The 15,221-nt window shown below is 44.0% G+C and overlaps 1 protein-coding gene across 5 annotated transcripts in view; it reads right to left on the bottom strand.

Annotated features, from left to right (window-relative positions):
* Nucleotides 1-1,520: 1,520 nt before the first annotated feature.
* Nucleotides 1,521-15,221, bottom strand: part of MAP2K5 (mitogen-activated protein kinase kinase 5) — a 126,976-nt gene continuing 113,275 nt past the window's right edge. For all 5 annotated transcript variants that reach the window (XM_028707251.2, XM_077919055.1, XM_028707248.2 and 2 more), the window contains one exon: nt 1,521-1,854. In XM_028707251.2, coding sequence (XP_028563084.1) covers nt 1,732-1,854 — 123 coding nt within the window. In that variant the 3' untranslated portion in view covers nt 1,521-1,731. The remainder of the gene's footprint in view (nt 1,855-15,221) is intronic.

Below are 15,221 nucleotides of genomic sequence, written 5' to 3'. Positions count from 1 at the left end.
ATAAATGAAAGAACTGCCTCAGCTCAGTTGGCTCAAAGGAAAGAAATTTGTCTCACTTTTAGCAAAAAGCACCTGCAGCTACCGGTCACATCGAGTCATTCATTGTACTGTTATCTGCCAGAGAGGTTGTGACATTGGAGCAATTAAGACAAACTTTAGTCTATAAGTTCATGCCTGCAATCTCTATCCTTCACCTGAAGATTGATGATCCCTCCAAGGAAGGAAGCAAAGTATTTTCCAGTCTACCTCTGAAGTAATGGTTAGGATTTGTAATTGTTCAGCAGAAATTCCTCACTACAAGAGACTGGTGTACTCCCAAGCTTTTTTTTATGATCCTCTTCAGGTTTTTAAGTGACAGTGCATCAGAAATAGCCACCTCAGTGTAAACACTTTTGTTGGCCATCATACAGTCTTCCAAGTCACTGGACTTTTGAGAAATCTCCTGAAGAATTTCCAAAAAACAACAACACAACCCTGATAAATAAACGAATTATAAGACTTTAAAAATACATTTTAAATTAAAACACTGGTCTACTAAAACAGCCTCAAAATTAGAAAACAAATCTGGGCAACAAAAGTGGAAAAGTCGGCCCAAGACATTTTGGCAATTGAGAAGAACCAAAAAATGGTGGGCACCTCCCCCCCACACCCTGGGCCAGTGAAGATCTACCATCAGGAGCAATGGGGTAACAAAGTTCTACATCAGGAACAAGGGGGAGTGAAGATCTACGTTGGGAACAAGGGAGGGAATCAAATCAACCTTCCCTGATGGTTGAAAAGGGGAATAGAAGGCCATCATGGGAGGAAAAGGGACCTGCTCTGAATCATGCTGGTGAGTGCAGAGTCTAGGAGACACCAGAGGGATGTTCCCATTTCCTCCCTAGGGGTGGGAGGAGACCAGCAATGCTTCCTGTTCACAAAGAAGCCACTGAGGCAGTTGGGGGGGGGCGCTGCTGAGGAGGTGGTAGATCCAATGAGCGTGCCACAGGCGATGCTGCCACTGCAGCTACATTCCTTAGAGGTATGATCTGCTGCCGTTATGGATCCTGCCACCCAAGGCATTTGCCTCACCTTGCCTCATGGGTGAATGAATTCATATATCCACATGCACCAGGATGGACAATGTGGGAATGGAGACCTTTGGTTGTGTTCCTACTGGTAAAGCCAAGTAAATCCCAACCTCCATTATATTATCCCACTAAAGAGGACGCATTGCACAATGTCCTCATTTCCCTGTTGCTGCTCTTGGGGTTGCTTTGATGAACAGCACACACTTCTCTAATGAGTACAAATTTAGCACACATCCTGTGACTGATATCGGTTAGACATTTTATTCTTCCAACATAATTATTTCCCCTGCCTGGTCCATTTCAACTCATTTTTGGTGTTAAAAATAAAAAGACTAAAGGAGATATGATTGAGTCCACAGGACAGTTAAATTCATGCCCATCAATTCATCCACACCACCCATGGACTGCTTTTAAGCTAGTAAAAGATGTATAAAATACTCTGAAGCCAAGAAATATACAGTAAGTTTAATAAAATATATAATATTTTCTTAATGTTTCAGGAAACAGTGTGATGATAATGGGGGAGGGGAGGGGAAGGTATTTCTTGAATAAAAAAGTCACAATGCCTTCATCAAAGTCTTCTGCCAAAGCATAAAAAACCTGCACTGGCTTTGGATGACACCAGAGTCTCTGTCCTTTAGACAGTCAGCATCCCTTTGGCTCACTGAGATCCCTGCTGCTGTTGCTGCTGCTGCTGCGAACGCCTCTCCTCTAACATCCGGCAGACCCACATGGAGACGACCTCAGCATTCCCGTCATTGTACTGGACGATGAAGAGGTGGCCCTGAAAAGAAGCAGAGATGGACTCAACCAACAGAATCGAGCATCTAAGAACACAAGAAGAGCTCTGCAGCTGGATTGAGCCAATGACCCACCTAGTCCAGCATCCTATTCTCACAGTGGCTAACCAGGTGCCCAAAAGGAGGACCTAAGTGCCAAGGCAGCCCTCTCCCTACTTGTGATTCCCAGCAACTAGCACTGAATGAATGTACGAAACACACAAGGATATCCAGGTATTGCTACTCAAGATCTGTTTTAACTGGAGGGTTTGAATCAGGGGCCTTCTGATTGTAAGGCTAGTATTCTAAAGGTAAAGGTAAAGGGACCCCTGACCATTAGGTCCAGTCGTGACTGACTCTGGGGTTGTGGTGCTCATCTCGCTCTATAGGCCAAGGAGCCGGCTTTTGTCCGCAGACAGCTTCCGGGTCATGTGGCCAGCATGACTAAGCCACTTCTGGTGAACCAGAGCAGCACACGGAAATGCCGTTTACCTTCCCGCCGGAGCGGTACCTATTTATCTACTTGCACTTTGATGTGCTTTTGAACTGCTAGGTTGGCAGGAGGAGGCTAGTATTCTACCCCCACCCAAACTATGGCCCCTGATGTTTTTCTTTTCCATGGAGAACATTGCTTTAAAGTTAAAAAAAATAATCTATAAATCAGTGTCTTTCTTTTGTAAAGGTCCAATCTGAAAAGGAGAGAAAAACATTACAGGGGGGAAAATGCTGGGCTTGTTTTCCAGTCTAGTCGAAGGGCAGAAGGCAAACACACACCCTTCCCAGGTGTTTATGACCATCCTGTATTTTTGCTTTAGGCATTACCAGATTGCTGCCACAGCTTCCCAATATTAATTTAGATTACATCTTCTCCTCAACATGACTAAGATGATCAGACTGGCAATTATTGAGATGGGCTGTGGCAGGGACAGAAAATGGAGACCATTGAGGCATATGGCTGAGTGTGGAAGTTCCCTCTCCTCTTTCCTGGAGGTCCCTGCAGCCCCCATGGACTGCCTAAGAATGCAACCGTTACGCTTTTCAGTTAGTTACTATGAGGGAAGGCACTAGTTTTACAGAAAGGAACACAGCTCTTGAGAGCTTTGCAGGAGCTACCAGATCCTGCATTCTGTGCTCTGTTCAACAGCTGCACTGATGTGAGCTTTATGATGGATGAAGTAATTAGAAAGAAGGGTGTGCAACTGAACATGTGCAGAATGCCTCCCTTTGAGGCATTTCCCTGCTCTGAGATTAGGGGCCAGAAGCCTTGAAACCTCCTTTTTCAAAAGTCACCCACTGGCACAGAGCTCCAGCCTCACACAAGTAACACAAAAGCAAAGAATGACATAGGGAAACGTCAAGTTGACGCTGTACTCTGGAATAATTGCACAAACTTCATCAATGGTCGAAGGGAGATGTTGAAACTTTGCTTCTTAATAGCCATAGCTAGCTGCAACAAATACAGTGGTACCTCTGGTTACAAATGCTTCTGGTTATGAATGCTTCAGGTTACGAGCTCTACTAACCTGGAAGTAGCTGCTCCTGGTTGTGAACTTTGCCCCAGGATGCAAATGGAAATCGCGTGCCAGAGGCACGCATGCAGCAGGAGGCCCCATTAGTGAAAGCGCGCCTCAGGATAAGAACGGTTTCAGCTTAAGAAAGGACCTCCGGAATGCATTAAGTTTGTACCAGAGGTAACACTGTAAATTGGTGCAGGCAGAGAAACCCTTCAGGAGAACATGGAAATATAATCATCAAAAGGGTGGTGATGATACAATAAGCAAAACGCAGCTGAAGATGGAAGTGGGACAAATGGATGGTTGTGGATGGTACAAAGACACCAAAGTATTTTTAGGTTCGTTCTAAATTTGCACCATTTTTGCAATATGAATCTTTCTATGAAACAGATTTGCCGCTCTTCCATTGCCCAATCACCACCATCCTAGGAGCTGCATGCTCCTCCCCTTTTGACTGATAGCAATGTGAACATCTTTCCTCCCCTGTACACATTGACTTCCTCTTTCCTCATATTCCCTTAATTGCTGCTAAACACAGTAAGATGTGACTATAGGAATTAGGAAGTGGAAATTTGAACATCTGCATTATTTTTCAGATTGTCTAACTTGGGCATTTATCAGTGCCAAAACTTGCTCCTCCTCCAATAACTTCCTGGTCAAGCCTGGTGCTTAGTCTTCCAGTATCCAAGTGCCTTACAGTAATTACTCTCACTGACTTCACAGAATGCCATGAGGTTAAATTCACTTAAGTGTTTGTAAAACTCTTGGAGATCCCTGGAGGAAAGGAACAAATGTCCTTATTCACAATAAAACCTACAATTACCTGCCTGGCCTTTTAAATAAGTCAGCCACAAACAAAACTGGCAAACGAGGAAGGTCAAGGAAGAATTGAGAGGGAAACAAATCAAGATCCCAGAGCCAAAAAAAGAGAGAGCACACGCACACTGGGCCAGTAAAACCAGCCATTAAACAAAGTCAGACAGTTTCTACCATGAATCTCCTTTACAGCGGAGAAGCTCCCTGCTGTGGAAAAAACCCATCTCACACCAGTTGAAAAAAGAAACTTGCCTTGCTCAGGATTAGCCACAGCAAGAGAGACAGCAAGGAAATCTGGAAACAAAATGGTGTCTGGGAGCTCTAGGCATGCAGTTGCTGTGTGGAAGAATCCCAGAGGCACTGGGATGCAGGAGTTAACCTGAAAGGCAGGAGGGCCAGGGCTTAAGCTCATTTCACACCCTGTTGCAAACTCAGTTCCTAGGAGGGAGGTGCAGAGAAAGGGTGGAGACCTGCTGCTTTTGTGGAACAAGCTCTGCTCAGTACCGTATTGGCTACTGCAGCGTAGATCAGGGGTTTCCAAACACAGACCACCAATGGTTCATTGTGTGGATCTGTGCTTGAAGATGGGAGATGGCACATCCATCACACTTAATATTCACATTTTATTGCTTCTTTTCTTTCTTATATTGTATTTTATTGTAATTCCACTGAATTTGAATTGTAATACAACGGCTACGACAGGCAGAAAAATAATTAAATAGTCTGCCAAGACCACCAGCAATTTTCAAGTGGTTTATTGGGGGGCAGTGGTGGTTTGGGAACCGTCCGTCCTGAATTAGTTGGACCAATGTTCTGTATATACAAACCCAACTCTCATTTTCAGAACTGTTAGATCCGGTCTCACACTCCTGGGTATTAACAAAGGTTAGACGGCACTGGTAGTAACATGGAAACAGGTGTTGTTGGCAATAATAATAATAATAAAGATACATTCCTAACCACAAATTTGAAGCTGATGTAGAAGCAATAGGGAGAACGATAACACAAGATGAATTCAGCAGCATTTGCAAAACTGTAGATCTGGAGGGATTTGTAGGCTTTTGGGGGACATCATAAAGTTTTGCATGCCAGAGTGGTCCTAGACATAAGAGTCTTTTTCCAAGTGGGGAGAGTCATAGAAAGCAAAAGCAGAGGTTGGAGGTAAGGATGCTAGGAAGGCAGAAAGAAAAAGGCAGACCAAAACACTTGCTTCAGTGTTTTCCCCACTGTTGAATGGATTCCACTGAGGCGGAAGACAAGGGAGATGGTAGGAGGTAACCAGAGATACAGCTAGAGGGGGGAATGAAGTGGGGGGTGGGGGAAGAAGCAAGCCAACTACATCAGAAATGGAGCTGGCAGTTTGTGCAGGTATAATGAAGTTCCAGGCTGTTAGAAAGAGACAGAACCCATTTGTTAACCAGACACTCTCATTCCTAAGGAAAGAAGAAACAAATACACAAGGCACACAAAAGCAGGGAAGGACATAATGGGAAAAAGGGAGGAGGAAAGATGTGCATTCCAACAGGATTTTGCTCCTTGCGCATTTCAGCAACAAATGAACATTGCTGGCATCGATGGGATCCACTTTATCCTTGAGCAATATTGGTCCAAAACCAGATGGCAGCAAACTTTTGGTACTTAAATATCCCTCTATTGACTCCCTTCATTTTGCAAGGTAATGTTGCAGAAATGTAAATGCACAGAAGCTTGAAATGTGTTTTCTCTTGTAGCAAACACTTCCTCAGACAAGAGGTGACCTTGAATTATCTGCTTGGTGTGGGGTCAAGACCCATCAGTCTCTGGAGCTGGATTCAGAGCAGCCTTCCTCCGGAGGATGAGGATCCTCACCGCAAGCCCTGTTACCTAAAGTGCTACCAAGACCATTTTGCATTGCTTAACCCCAAGTGTTCCTGCTAGTGCCTTGATTCCTAACACTTTGCTCTGCATGTGGCTAAGCAAAGTGGAAGGCTTATTAGGCAGCACAACAGAAGGAATATGGTGTAACCAGCTGTCCTCTTCTATTGGGCTCAGGCTTCTCCTGAGTAGCTCCCCATTTCAGAAGGTTGCCCTCTGAAATGTAAACAGTGAGGGAGCAGAGCTAGGGTGCCCATCCCTGTGACCTCCTTTGTATGTTAAGAAAAACTTATTTCAAAAACCTGTAGAGGGCTTGGGAGGGTTCAAGGAGGACCACACCATGCAGGGTTCACGGGGACCCTATGAAGTCTTGTCTGCTTACGGTTCCCCATCACAGCCTTTTCTCTTGTTTCTGGATAGCCAGAGGCATCCATTTGTCCAATAGCTGATGTGCCAGACCACCAACAATTCATTTTGGTGAATCTTTCTCTCAGGTGCTCACAGTGACCTGGGGGGTAGAATTAGGGTTGAACGCCAAGAATACTCTCAGAGAGTATTCTTGGCATTCAACCCTATTTCTACCCCTCCCCCCCAGGTCACTGTGAGCTTCTCCTCCTTCTCCCTGGTTTGAAACAGGTAACTCTCAATTTCATTTTCCTAATCTTATTCTCCTAGCCTTCCACTCTACTTTCACATGGCCCAAATCCATGCCATTTGCATTTTGAGCTTGCCCTGTTGCCTCTAGTGCAGCCTGCTAGATCCGTCACTCTCTCCTTAATCTCCCCCCAGCTCCATCTTCACAAACCTAGTCGATCTAGCCTGCACTAAAGGTGAAGTTCCCACCTGCTAGCACAAAGCCTTCCTTTCCATAATGTTACTCCTGAAGAGAGAACCCCTGAATGCAGACTCTGTAGGAGCTGAAACCCATTGATCTCTGGAAACTGCTGGTACAACAGTTTTTTTTTTTAAGTGACTGGTGAGCCAGCTCCCTTGCTGTTCAGTACTCTGGTCCCAACCTCCTCTCATCTTGGCTCCTCTTTATGCCTTTGAACTGAGCCACCACTCAGCTCCAGTACTGACAGGGCTGCAACACATGACAGGTTGAAAATATATACAGTGGTACCTCGGGTTACATACGCTGCAGGTTACAGACGCTTCAGGTTACAGACTCCGCTAACCCAGAAATAGTACCTCGGGTTAAGAACTTTGCTTCAGGATGAGAACAGAAATCGTGCTCCGGAGGCACGGCGGCAGCTGGAGGCCCCATTAGCTAAAGTGGTGCTTCAGGTTAAGAACAGTTTCAGGTTAAGAACGGACCTCCAGAACGAATTAAGTACTTAACCCGACGTACCACTGTATAAAAAATTGGCTTAATTGACAAGGATGGCTCGTCCTCTTTCTGTAACTAAGCTCTGCCCAGATTTCTTGCTGCAAATGTTCTGAGACATGGATGAGGAACCTGTGGCCCTCCAGATGTTGTTGGACCACAACTCCCCTCGGCCCTGATTGGTGGCTGGGGTTGATGGGACTTGTAGTTGAATAACATATAGAGGGCCACAGGTTAGCCATTCCTGTTCTGTTGTACCATCACCTGATCCAAACCAAGAAAACAGTGTTGGGTGGAATATAACTCCTAGCACCAAGAGGAGTAACACCATCTACACAGGTTGTGTGCTAATAGTAGTTCCAGGACAACAGGGAGATGAAGGAAGAAAGGATGCTGTACAGTTAAAGACTTAAATATTTGTTAAGAAATATGTGTCCCATTCACTTCTGCCTATCTTGTTTCCATTCCCCTTGGCCACTAAGTTCTTACACACAGAACATGGGCACGCTCACTACACTGAGAACAAGGTAGCAACACACACTGATTATTCTGCCAAGCCACATTCAAGTAGATACAAATATTGCAATTTCTCCCCTAAAAAATTTCTTCTAGTTTACCCTGGGATCAAAGCCTAGACAGAGTGATGGGCCAAACACCTCATTTAGAACAACTTAAAAGACTCTGGGGAAAGTTCTCTCTCTCTCTCTCTCTCTCTCTCTCTCTCTCTCTCTCTCTGTGTGTGTGTGTGTGTGTGTGTGTGTGTGTGGTTAAGAGATTCAGTCCAGGGAAAGGTCAGGTCGGAGAGGCCTGGGGATGGATGTGGGTGAGTGTCAGCCAGCCTAATTTTCTCTGTCAACTCTGAAAATGAGATAAACAATGACAAACCGGGCATTTTAAATGAACATGTCACATCTCATTTTCTTGAGAAGGGCTGCCTTTTTTTAAGCCACTGGGCTTCTGCAGGAAGATTAACCCTTTCAAAGATGAACACCTATTGATAGATGTGAATGATATAGCTCAAACTATCTGACTTTGTTTAGTAATGACTTCCAAGCAACCCACTACGGACTCTTTGCCTCCTTGGGTTTCTCCCTACCCTTGGGTGTTATATTTACCCAAGGGAACATCAATGCTTAATTCTCTGCCCTGCCTGTGGATGAACTTTCCCAAACATGAAATATTACCAACAAAGTGACACTGTGTTGCTCCATTTTCTGCCTTCCAGGAGCTGAGAGGTCGGTCACCTGGAGGCACCCACCTGGCATGACTTTGGCCCGTGGGATAAAACATTTTCATGTGCAACAGCTTTTCCTGGCGTCTGGTGCTGGATGAGAGTTGGCTTTATTCAAGGATGCTGCTGCTGCTTTTATTCTTATTGACAGTTCATTCAAAACGCTTTCCTTTCTGTATATTTGCATTTTTTACATTGTAGATTAGTATCTTTCCTTCTTTTTTGCATCTTCAATATTTTTATAGAAGGGACTAATCTGTACATGAAACTAAACATTTGGATTAAAACATGCAAATGCAGTATTTGCTTAATATGAAACACCAAAGTGGTTTATTACATATCACAGCACATTCAAAGCACCTTTATTAAAACCTGCACATGTAAAATTGGAGACTTATTACAAAATGGAGGGGAAACCAACCGTGTGCCTACAAAAGAAAGGTCTTCCCTTGATGTTCGTCTTAAAATACCCCTCACATCAGTCAGACCTCAGGGCGAGGTTGGAGTCACCAAAAAGAAGGCCCTGCTTCTAAGCCAAGCAGACTGTATTTATCTATGTAAGGGAATCTAGAGCAGGGTCCCCCCCCCCATTTCATAAAGGATGTGGGCGCTCATTTAGGGGAAAGCATTCCCTTAGCTAGGGTGGAACAAGCCGCTCAAGACTTTAAAAGGTCACAGCCAGCATCTTGAACATAGGTCCTGGATATGGCAACCACTCTGCATTTGTTGCAAGAGGGGGTGCTATACAATCCCACAGTCTTCACACTATCAAAAGCCCGGCTGAGGAGTTCTTGACATTCCCAAAGACACCCAGTGGTGTACATGGACTATGTGGGCTTTGAAAACAGGACTAACAATTGCCAATAAATGCTGAGCAAAGGCAAAAACTGAGATGACAATTTACCTATAATATCAGAGCAAAGGGGACAATGGCATTTCCATTAAATGCAGGAAGCATCTCAATCCAGAACAATAAAATAAAATGGAAGATCCTAACTGTTCTACTTGGAGGCAACCTTATTAGGAAGGATGGCGGTGCCCTCAGATGGCACTTCAAGTACAGTTTATTAGTGTGTGATATTAAAAGGGTGTTTTTATTGCATGATATAATGCAATGGGAACATGGGCACTCTGCAGAAAGACCTTGCACTCAGAAGTGTAATGAACCCAGAGCCCGGCAAACATTATACTGTACATTAACCTATCGTTAACGGCACATTAGGGCTGGGGGCACTGCACGCTCGCTGGTCAGGACGCCAGTCAGGACAGCACAGAGGAAAAAGAGAGAGGAAAACACATAGTGTCTGCACAGGAGGAAAGCAAAGAGATAAAATAAATATGGCTACAGGGCCTGATTGGTAAAAAGGTTCTTCTCACAGCTTAGCATGCAATTGTGAGACTTCTCACTGGAAAAAGAAGAAGAACAGAGCAGCTTTATCTGGAGGTATTTAAAAACGAGACTTTAGTGGTTTCTGTGCAATGGTGCAGTGTAAAGAGTTTTCATTTAACAAAACATTGCGCTCGCTGCCTGAAAGTCGCCATCAAGACTCTTTGGCTTAATCCTGACACATTTTTATCACTACTGTCCTTTCCTGCTAAGCTGCCAATAGCAGTTGGTCTTCATTCTCTCTTGATTGAACCTCTTGTGAAAGGGCTCCTGATACAAATCTGAATGTTCACTACATACATGCAGGAGTAAATTCGGCTACTGCCTTGGAGGCACCTCTGATGGCAGCGACTTTCACCAGCCGATCTGTTGTCAACATCCTGCCGCTACGTCCTCTCCAAACTTCTGTCTCTATGCTTCTGAAATCCTGCTCCATCTGGCTATAGCATGTCCGGACACACTTTGTTCATCAAGCCACTTCTCATCATTCAAGCCCTTCCTCAAAATCCAAAATATTTTTAGCAATTTGTTTCCTGAGCCTCACTTTGTCACTGCCCCTAGACTCCCTCCAAACATCTCCATGACTCACTGTCAGTTCCCAAATGCTCTCTTAATGTGACCGGGGCAGGTCCATCTCACTTCTGCACCTTGCATGCATCTCTATTGCCCAGCGGACATTACACAAAGGTTAAGCAGTACCAACGGCAGGAGTAAAAGTCAGCGGTATCAGGTATGACAACGCAGCCAAGCACAGGCTTCAATGGTTCTTGGTTCAATGAAGAGGGTTTTTTTGCTGAGCTTGCCCATGGTAAGAACAAAAGAAGAGCTTTGCTAGATCACACTAATGGCCCATCCTATTCTCACAGTAGCCAACCAGATGCCATAATGGGGGACCCACATGCAGGACCCAAGCACAAGAGCCCTCTCCCCTCCTGTGGCTTCCAGCAACTGGTAAGGGTAAAGGTAAAGGGACGCCTGACCATTAGGTCCAGTCATGGCCGACTCTGGGGTTGCGGCGCTCATCTCGCTTTATTGGCCGAGGGAGCCAGCATACAGCTTCCAGGTCATGTGGCCAGCATGACGAAGCCGCTTCTGGCAAACCAGAGCAGTGCATGGAAACACCATTTATCTTTCCGCCAGAGCGGTACCTATTTATCTACTTGCACCTCGTGCTTTCGAACTGGTAGGTTGGCAGGAGCTGGGACCAAGCAACGGGAGCTCACCCCATCGCGGGGATTCGAACCACCAACCTTCTGATTGGCAAGCCCTAGGCTCTGTGGTTTAACCCACAGCGCCACCCGCTTCCCTTTCCAGCAACTGGTAGTAATGCAGAAAAAGAGCACATGAGACACAACCCTTTTCTCAATGTGCAAAAAAGTCAAAGTGCAAGTTTTTTGGTTACACAACATTCTTCAGAAGACTGGATGTCTGCCATTTTTCAGACTAATAGGAATGCTCTTAGCAGCCAGAGATCCACCAGCTTCCTTCCACTGCCATTTTAAAGTGGTGAAGGTGGCCTCTTGCACGGTTCAGTGCCCTGTCACACACTGTAATTAAAATGTTCATTAGTGTACATGAGAGGCAATAGCTTTGAATTGTATGGAAAGCTCAAGATGAGGCTTCGAGAGTTGCCATTTTAAAATCTCTCCCACAAAATCGCTGCAAACATTAATCATCCCCACACTTCAAATGTTCTGATATCCACCTGGCTACACTATTAAAATAAAACTTGCTGCCCCAGGGAAATCCTACTTATTCTTAATTGTTTTGAGGCTTTGATGGGCTTTTAATCTAAGATTAATTTATGCAATTTTAAATAACTCTTCTTATGATTAATAAGCTTGAAAATTAAAAGGAGTCTAAAGCAATTATAATGAGCATTTGGTCATAACCTCATTAGGAGAAGGAGTGAAGGATAGAATGCTGGAATTCTTACAAGATTACAATTTAAGGTTACTTCCGGAGAAGTCAAATACAGCTCTCCAAATTGCAAAGGCAGATTAGGCCAGGTCAGTTGGGGGAACATTGGCTATCTGGATCACCACACTAATGTTATTGTCTCAGGAGCAGCAGAAGACGAAGCATTTGAGTGAGGGAGAGAATGGATCAGCACAGACTGGAACACAGCCAAAAACAAAAAAAGCATGCTATTTTGGAAGTTGCTTTCTCTGGGCAGTAAAAGCATCAGTTACACTTCATTATTATTTCAAAATTACCAGTGTGTGTTAAGAACTTTGTGTACCAGCATCTCTTCCAGTGAGATAATATCTTGGTGGCTGGATCAGACTAAAAGCCTGTCTAGTCCGGCATCCTGTTCCCACAATGGCCAACCAGTTGCCTCTGGCAAACACACAAATGGGTCATGGATGCAGAAACCCCGGGCCCTCCAACTGAATGAGCAGGCAGCAGGGGCCCCAAACACAGTGGAGCTGGCTCACCACATTTTAAGGAACTACACACTTTTATCTAAATCACCAGCCCCTCCAATATTTAAGCCCCAAATTCTAATTGTGCTCCTCTAACATGGGCAGGTCTGCAGAGGTGTCCCCATCTTTCTTCTCTTGCATTTGCTTTAAGAAACACTACCTTTGTGGTGCTGGTTGCCTTACCTTCAATGGAAGGTAAAAAAACAAGGGACTTAAGAGAAGTGAAGCCTGAGCCTGTCTTCTTTGTATTTCTTTCTTTAAAATCAATGTTTAATTTAAAAATTAGAAAGTGGAGCAGGCTGCAAACACAGAGGTTGATTGAAGCAAAATTTAAATTCCTGTCAAGCCCATTTAAACACAGGGGCCCTTCATAGCCAATTAGTTGCTCCGTGTGAATGCAGGATAAACTTAGGCCTGGTCACCGTTAGCAGAGAGCAGACCCACTGTGAGGTGCTAGGAAGGGAAAAAATTAACTAAAATCAGGAGTGTATGAAATATTTATCCTCCCAGCTTATCACGATGGGGTTTTGCAAAGTGTAAATGAGACAAAAATCGATTCCTCGTCACCCTCAAATCAATCCCCCCAAATGGGTTGGGGCATCTGTTTCAGCTAAATTTTGTTTACTATGGCAGATTTTGCCTTAATTGTGGTTGTTTATCTCCTGCCGTCCCCGGGGCCCTAATCTCCCGATAACTAATACTTAACACTCATTCCACATCTAAAGCTACTTCGAATCCTCAACAGGTTTCGGAGCTCTTAAAATTATTGAAACTGCGGAGACAGGAGACAGAGTCGCTTTGTGAGAAGGGCATTCTCTTCTCTACAACCAGCTGGGTCCAATCACCACCAGGGATGGAGACAACAAAGGTGCTAAAAGGCTCTTTCACAATTGCGATTGCGCCACCGGGAATTCAGGGATAAAAATGAGCTTTGATGGAGAACTGGGGGGTGGGGGGAAGAGAAAGAGAGAATCCAAACAAGGTTTGTGGCAGTCTAGCCAAAGAAAGTTACTGTCATAATGAAATGCTGTCAATCACCATGAAAATCCAATTAAGAGCTGTTCAGCATAGGCTCTCTTAAGCAGAAATACTTAAGACATAATTTCGGCAACTCTACAAATGAGAAAGTGCTTCTGGAGTTATTTAAAAGAAAATCAGGAGCTCCTCCCACAAATCCTGGGCACACACAAACCAGTTTCTCATAGTCCCCTATGAAACAGAAAATGCTTCATAGCCATAGATGCACCCATTTTAGGAATGCTTTAAAGGTGGTCCAATCCCATTACTATACCCCTTACAGAGTAAGAGAATAATCCTACAGCCCTAAATTTGCACTCAGGAATATTTTTTCAAAGGCATAGCATTGTACAGACATTCATTTAATATTTATATTACCCAATGAGAACTGTAGACCCATCATGGACGGGGTTTATTTTAACACAAAGGGGAAATGCCCATCTTTGTCCCTCTGCAATTAGTAATTGCCAATTCAATCCATCCTGTTCCAGTTGAACGTTTATTTTTATCTTTTTAGATGCATCATTAAGGGACTTGAAGGCAAACATTGTTCTCCTCACTGGGACTTGCGTAGGAGGAATCCCCCCTGAGGACTATGTCCTAGATTAACAAGTAAGTGTTGACTTTTCTGTATCAATTCAAATATTGGCACATGGATCTTTGTAAACATTACCAAAGGACACATGGGGAAATGGTGGTGTCCTTCATTCAGGGAAAACAGCTTTCAACTTTCAGTGAATGTGGAAAACCCTTTCAGACAGTGGGTGGCTTCTGGGAAAAGGGCCTTCTTCGTGGTGGCCCCCTACCATTGAACACTCTCAACCAGTAAGCTTGCCTGATGCCTGCCTTACCTTCCTGGTGTCAAGGGAAATACTTGTTTATTTTCACAGACCTTTCAGCAGACTTACTCCTTGTCAAATTTGTTTTATGCTGCTTTTGTTTAAGTTTTAATGTGGCTCTATTTTTAACTGATTGTTTTGTCTTTCATTATGACACACTGGAATATTTATCTTGAAGGAAAGGGCACAAATAATAAACAATAGAGAAAAAGTAACCTTATCATGTGCTGCAAGTAAGTCTAACTGCTTGAGAGGAATAAATCAGCCTACAGCTTCACTATGCAGGCAATAATAATGCACAATGAAGTGGCTGCACAGCCATGGCTGGGTTTCAGTTGCACAAATCTGATCTCGTAGAGAAGTCCAAAAAGGGACAACAGCAAGTGTGGCTATTTTTCTGTTTTCTTATGTTTTTAGTTCAAGGTGATAACACATGTTTTACTAGAGTGAGCAAATAAAAACCCTAAAACCAAACAGCAACAACAGCAATGATCAGATCTGAATGTATCAGTTGATCACAGATTTTAAAAGTTGGGATTTAAGTTTAGTCTTTTCATTCTGGTGGCATTATGTGATCAGCAATCATCATACACTGGTATGGAGAACATTGTCCTGCCACGATGACTTCTCTAGCAGTCTGCCGGCCTGTATGAACTCTGAAGGGTTGGGGGAAGAGCTGTTTCAAGCACTCAGTTCCACACCCCTAATTCTGCCACATCAGTTAGAAATGTTTACATGCAAAGATGGAGCAAGATAGCAAAGGACTCTTTTCTCTGACCTAAGGGGTTCCATTGCTGATTCCTGTCACTTGATGAAGTGGCCTTCATAATAACAATAAAAACAGGCTCCTCTGTCCTGTAATTACACCACGGCACCTAGGAGTTGAAAACTATTACTTGTAAGCACTGTACATATTGCAAATTTTGTTACCAACCTTGGTGGTCAGATAATTTATGCAACT

This window comes from Podarcis muralis, chromosome 14 (genome assembly GCF_964188315.1).
Source record: "Podarcis muralis chromosome 14, rPodMur119.hap1.1, whole genome shotgun sequence".
NCBI classification, from domain to species: Eukaryota; Metazoa; Chordata; class Lepidosauria; order Squamata; family Lacertidae; genus Podarcis; species Podarcis muralis.
The sequence above is the reverse complement of the archived record's forward strand: the minus strand, read 5'-3'. Positions and strand labels throughout refer to the sequence as shown.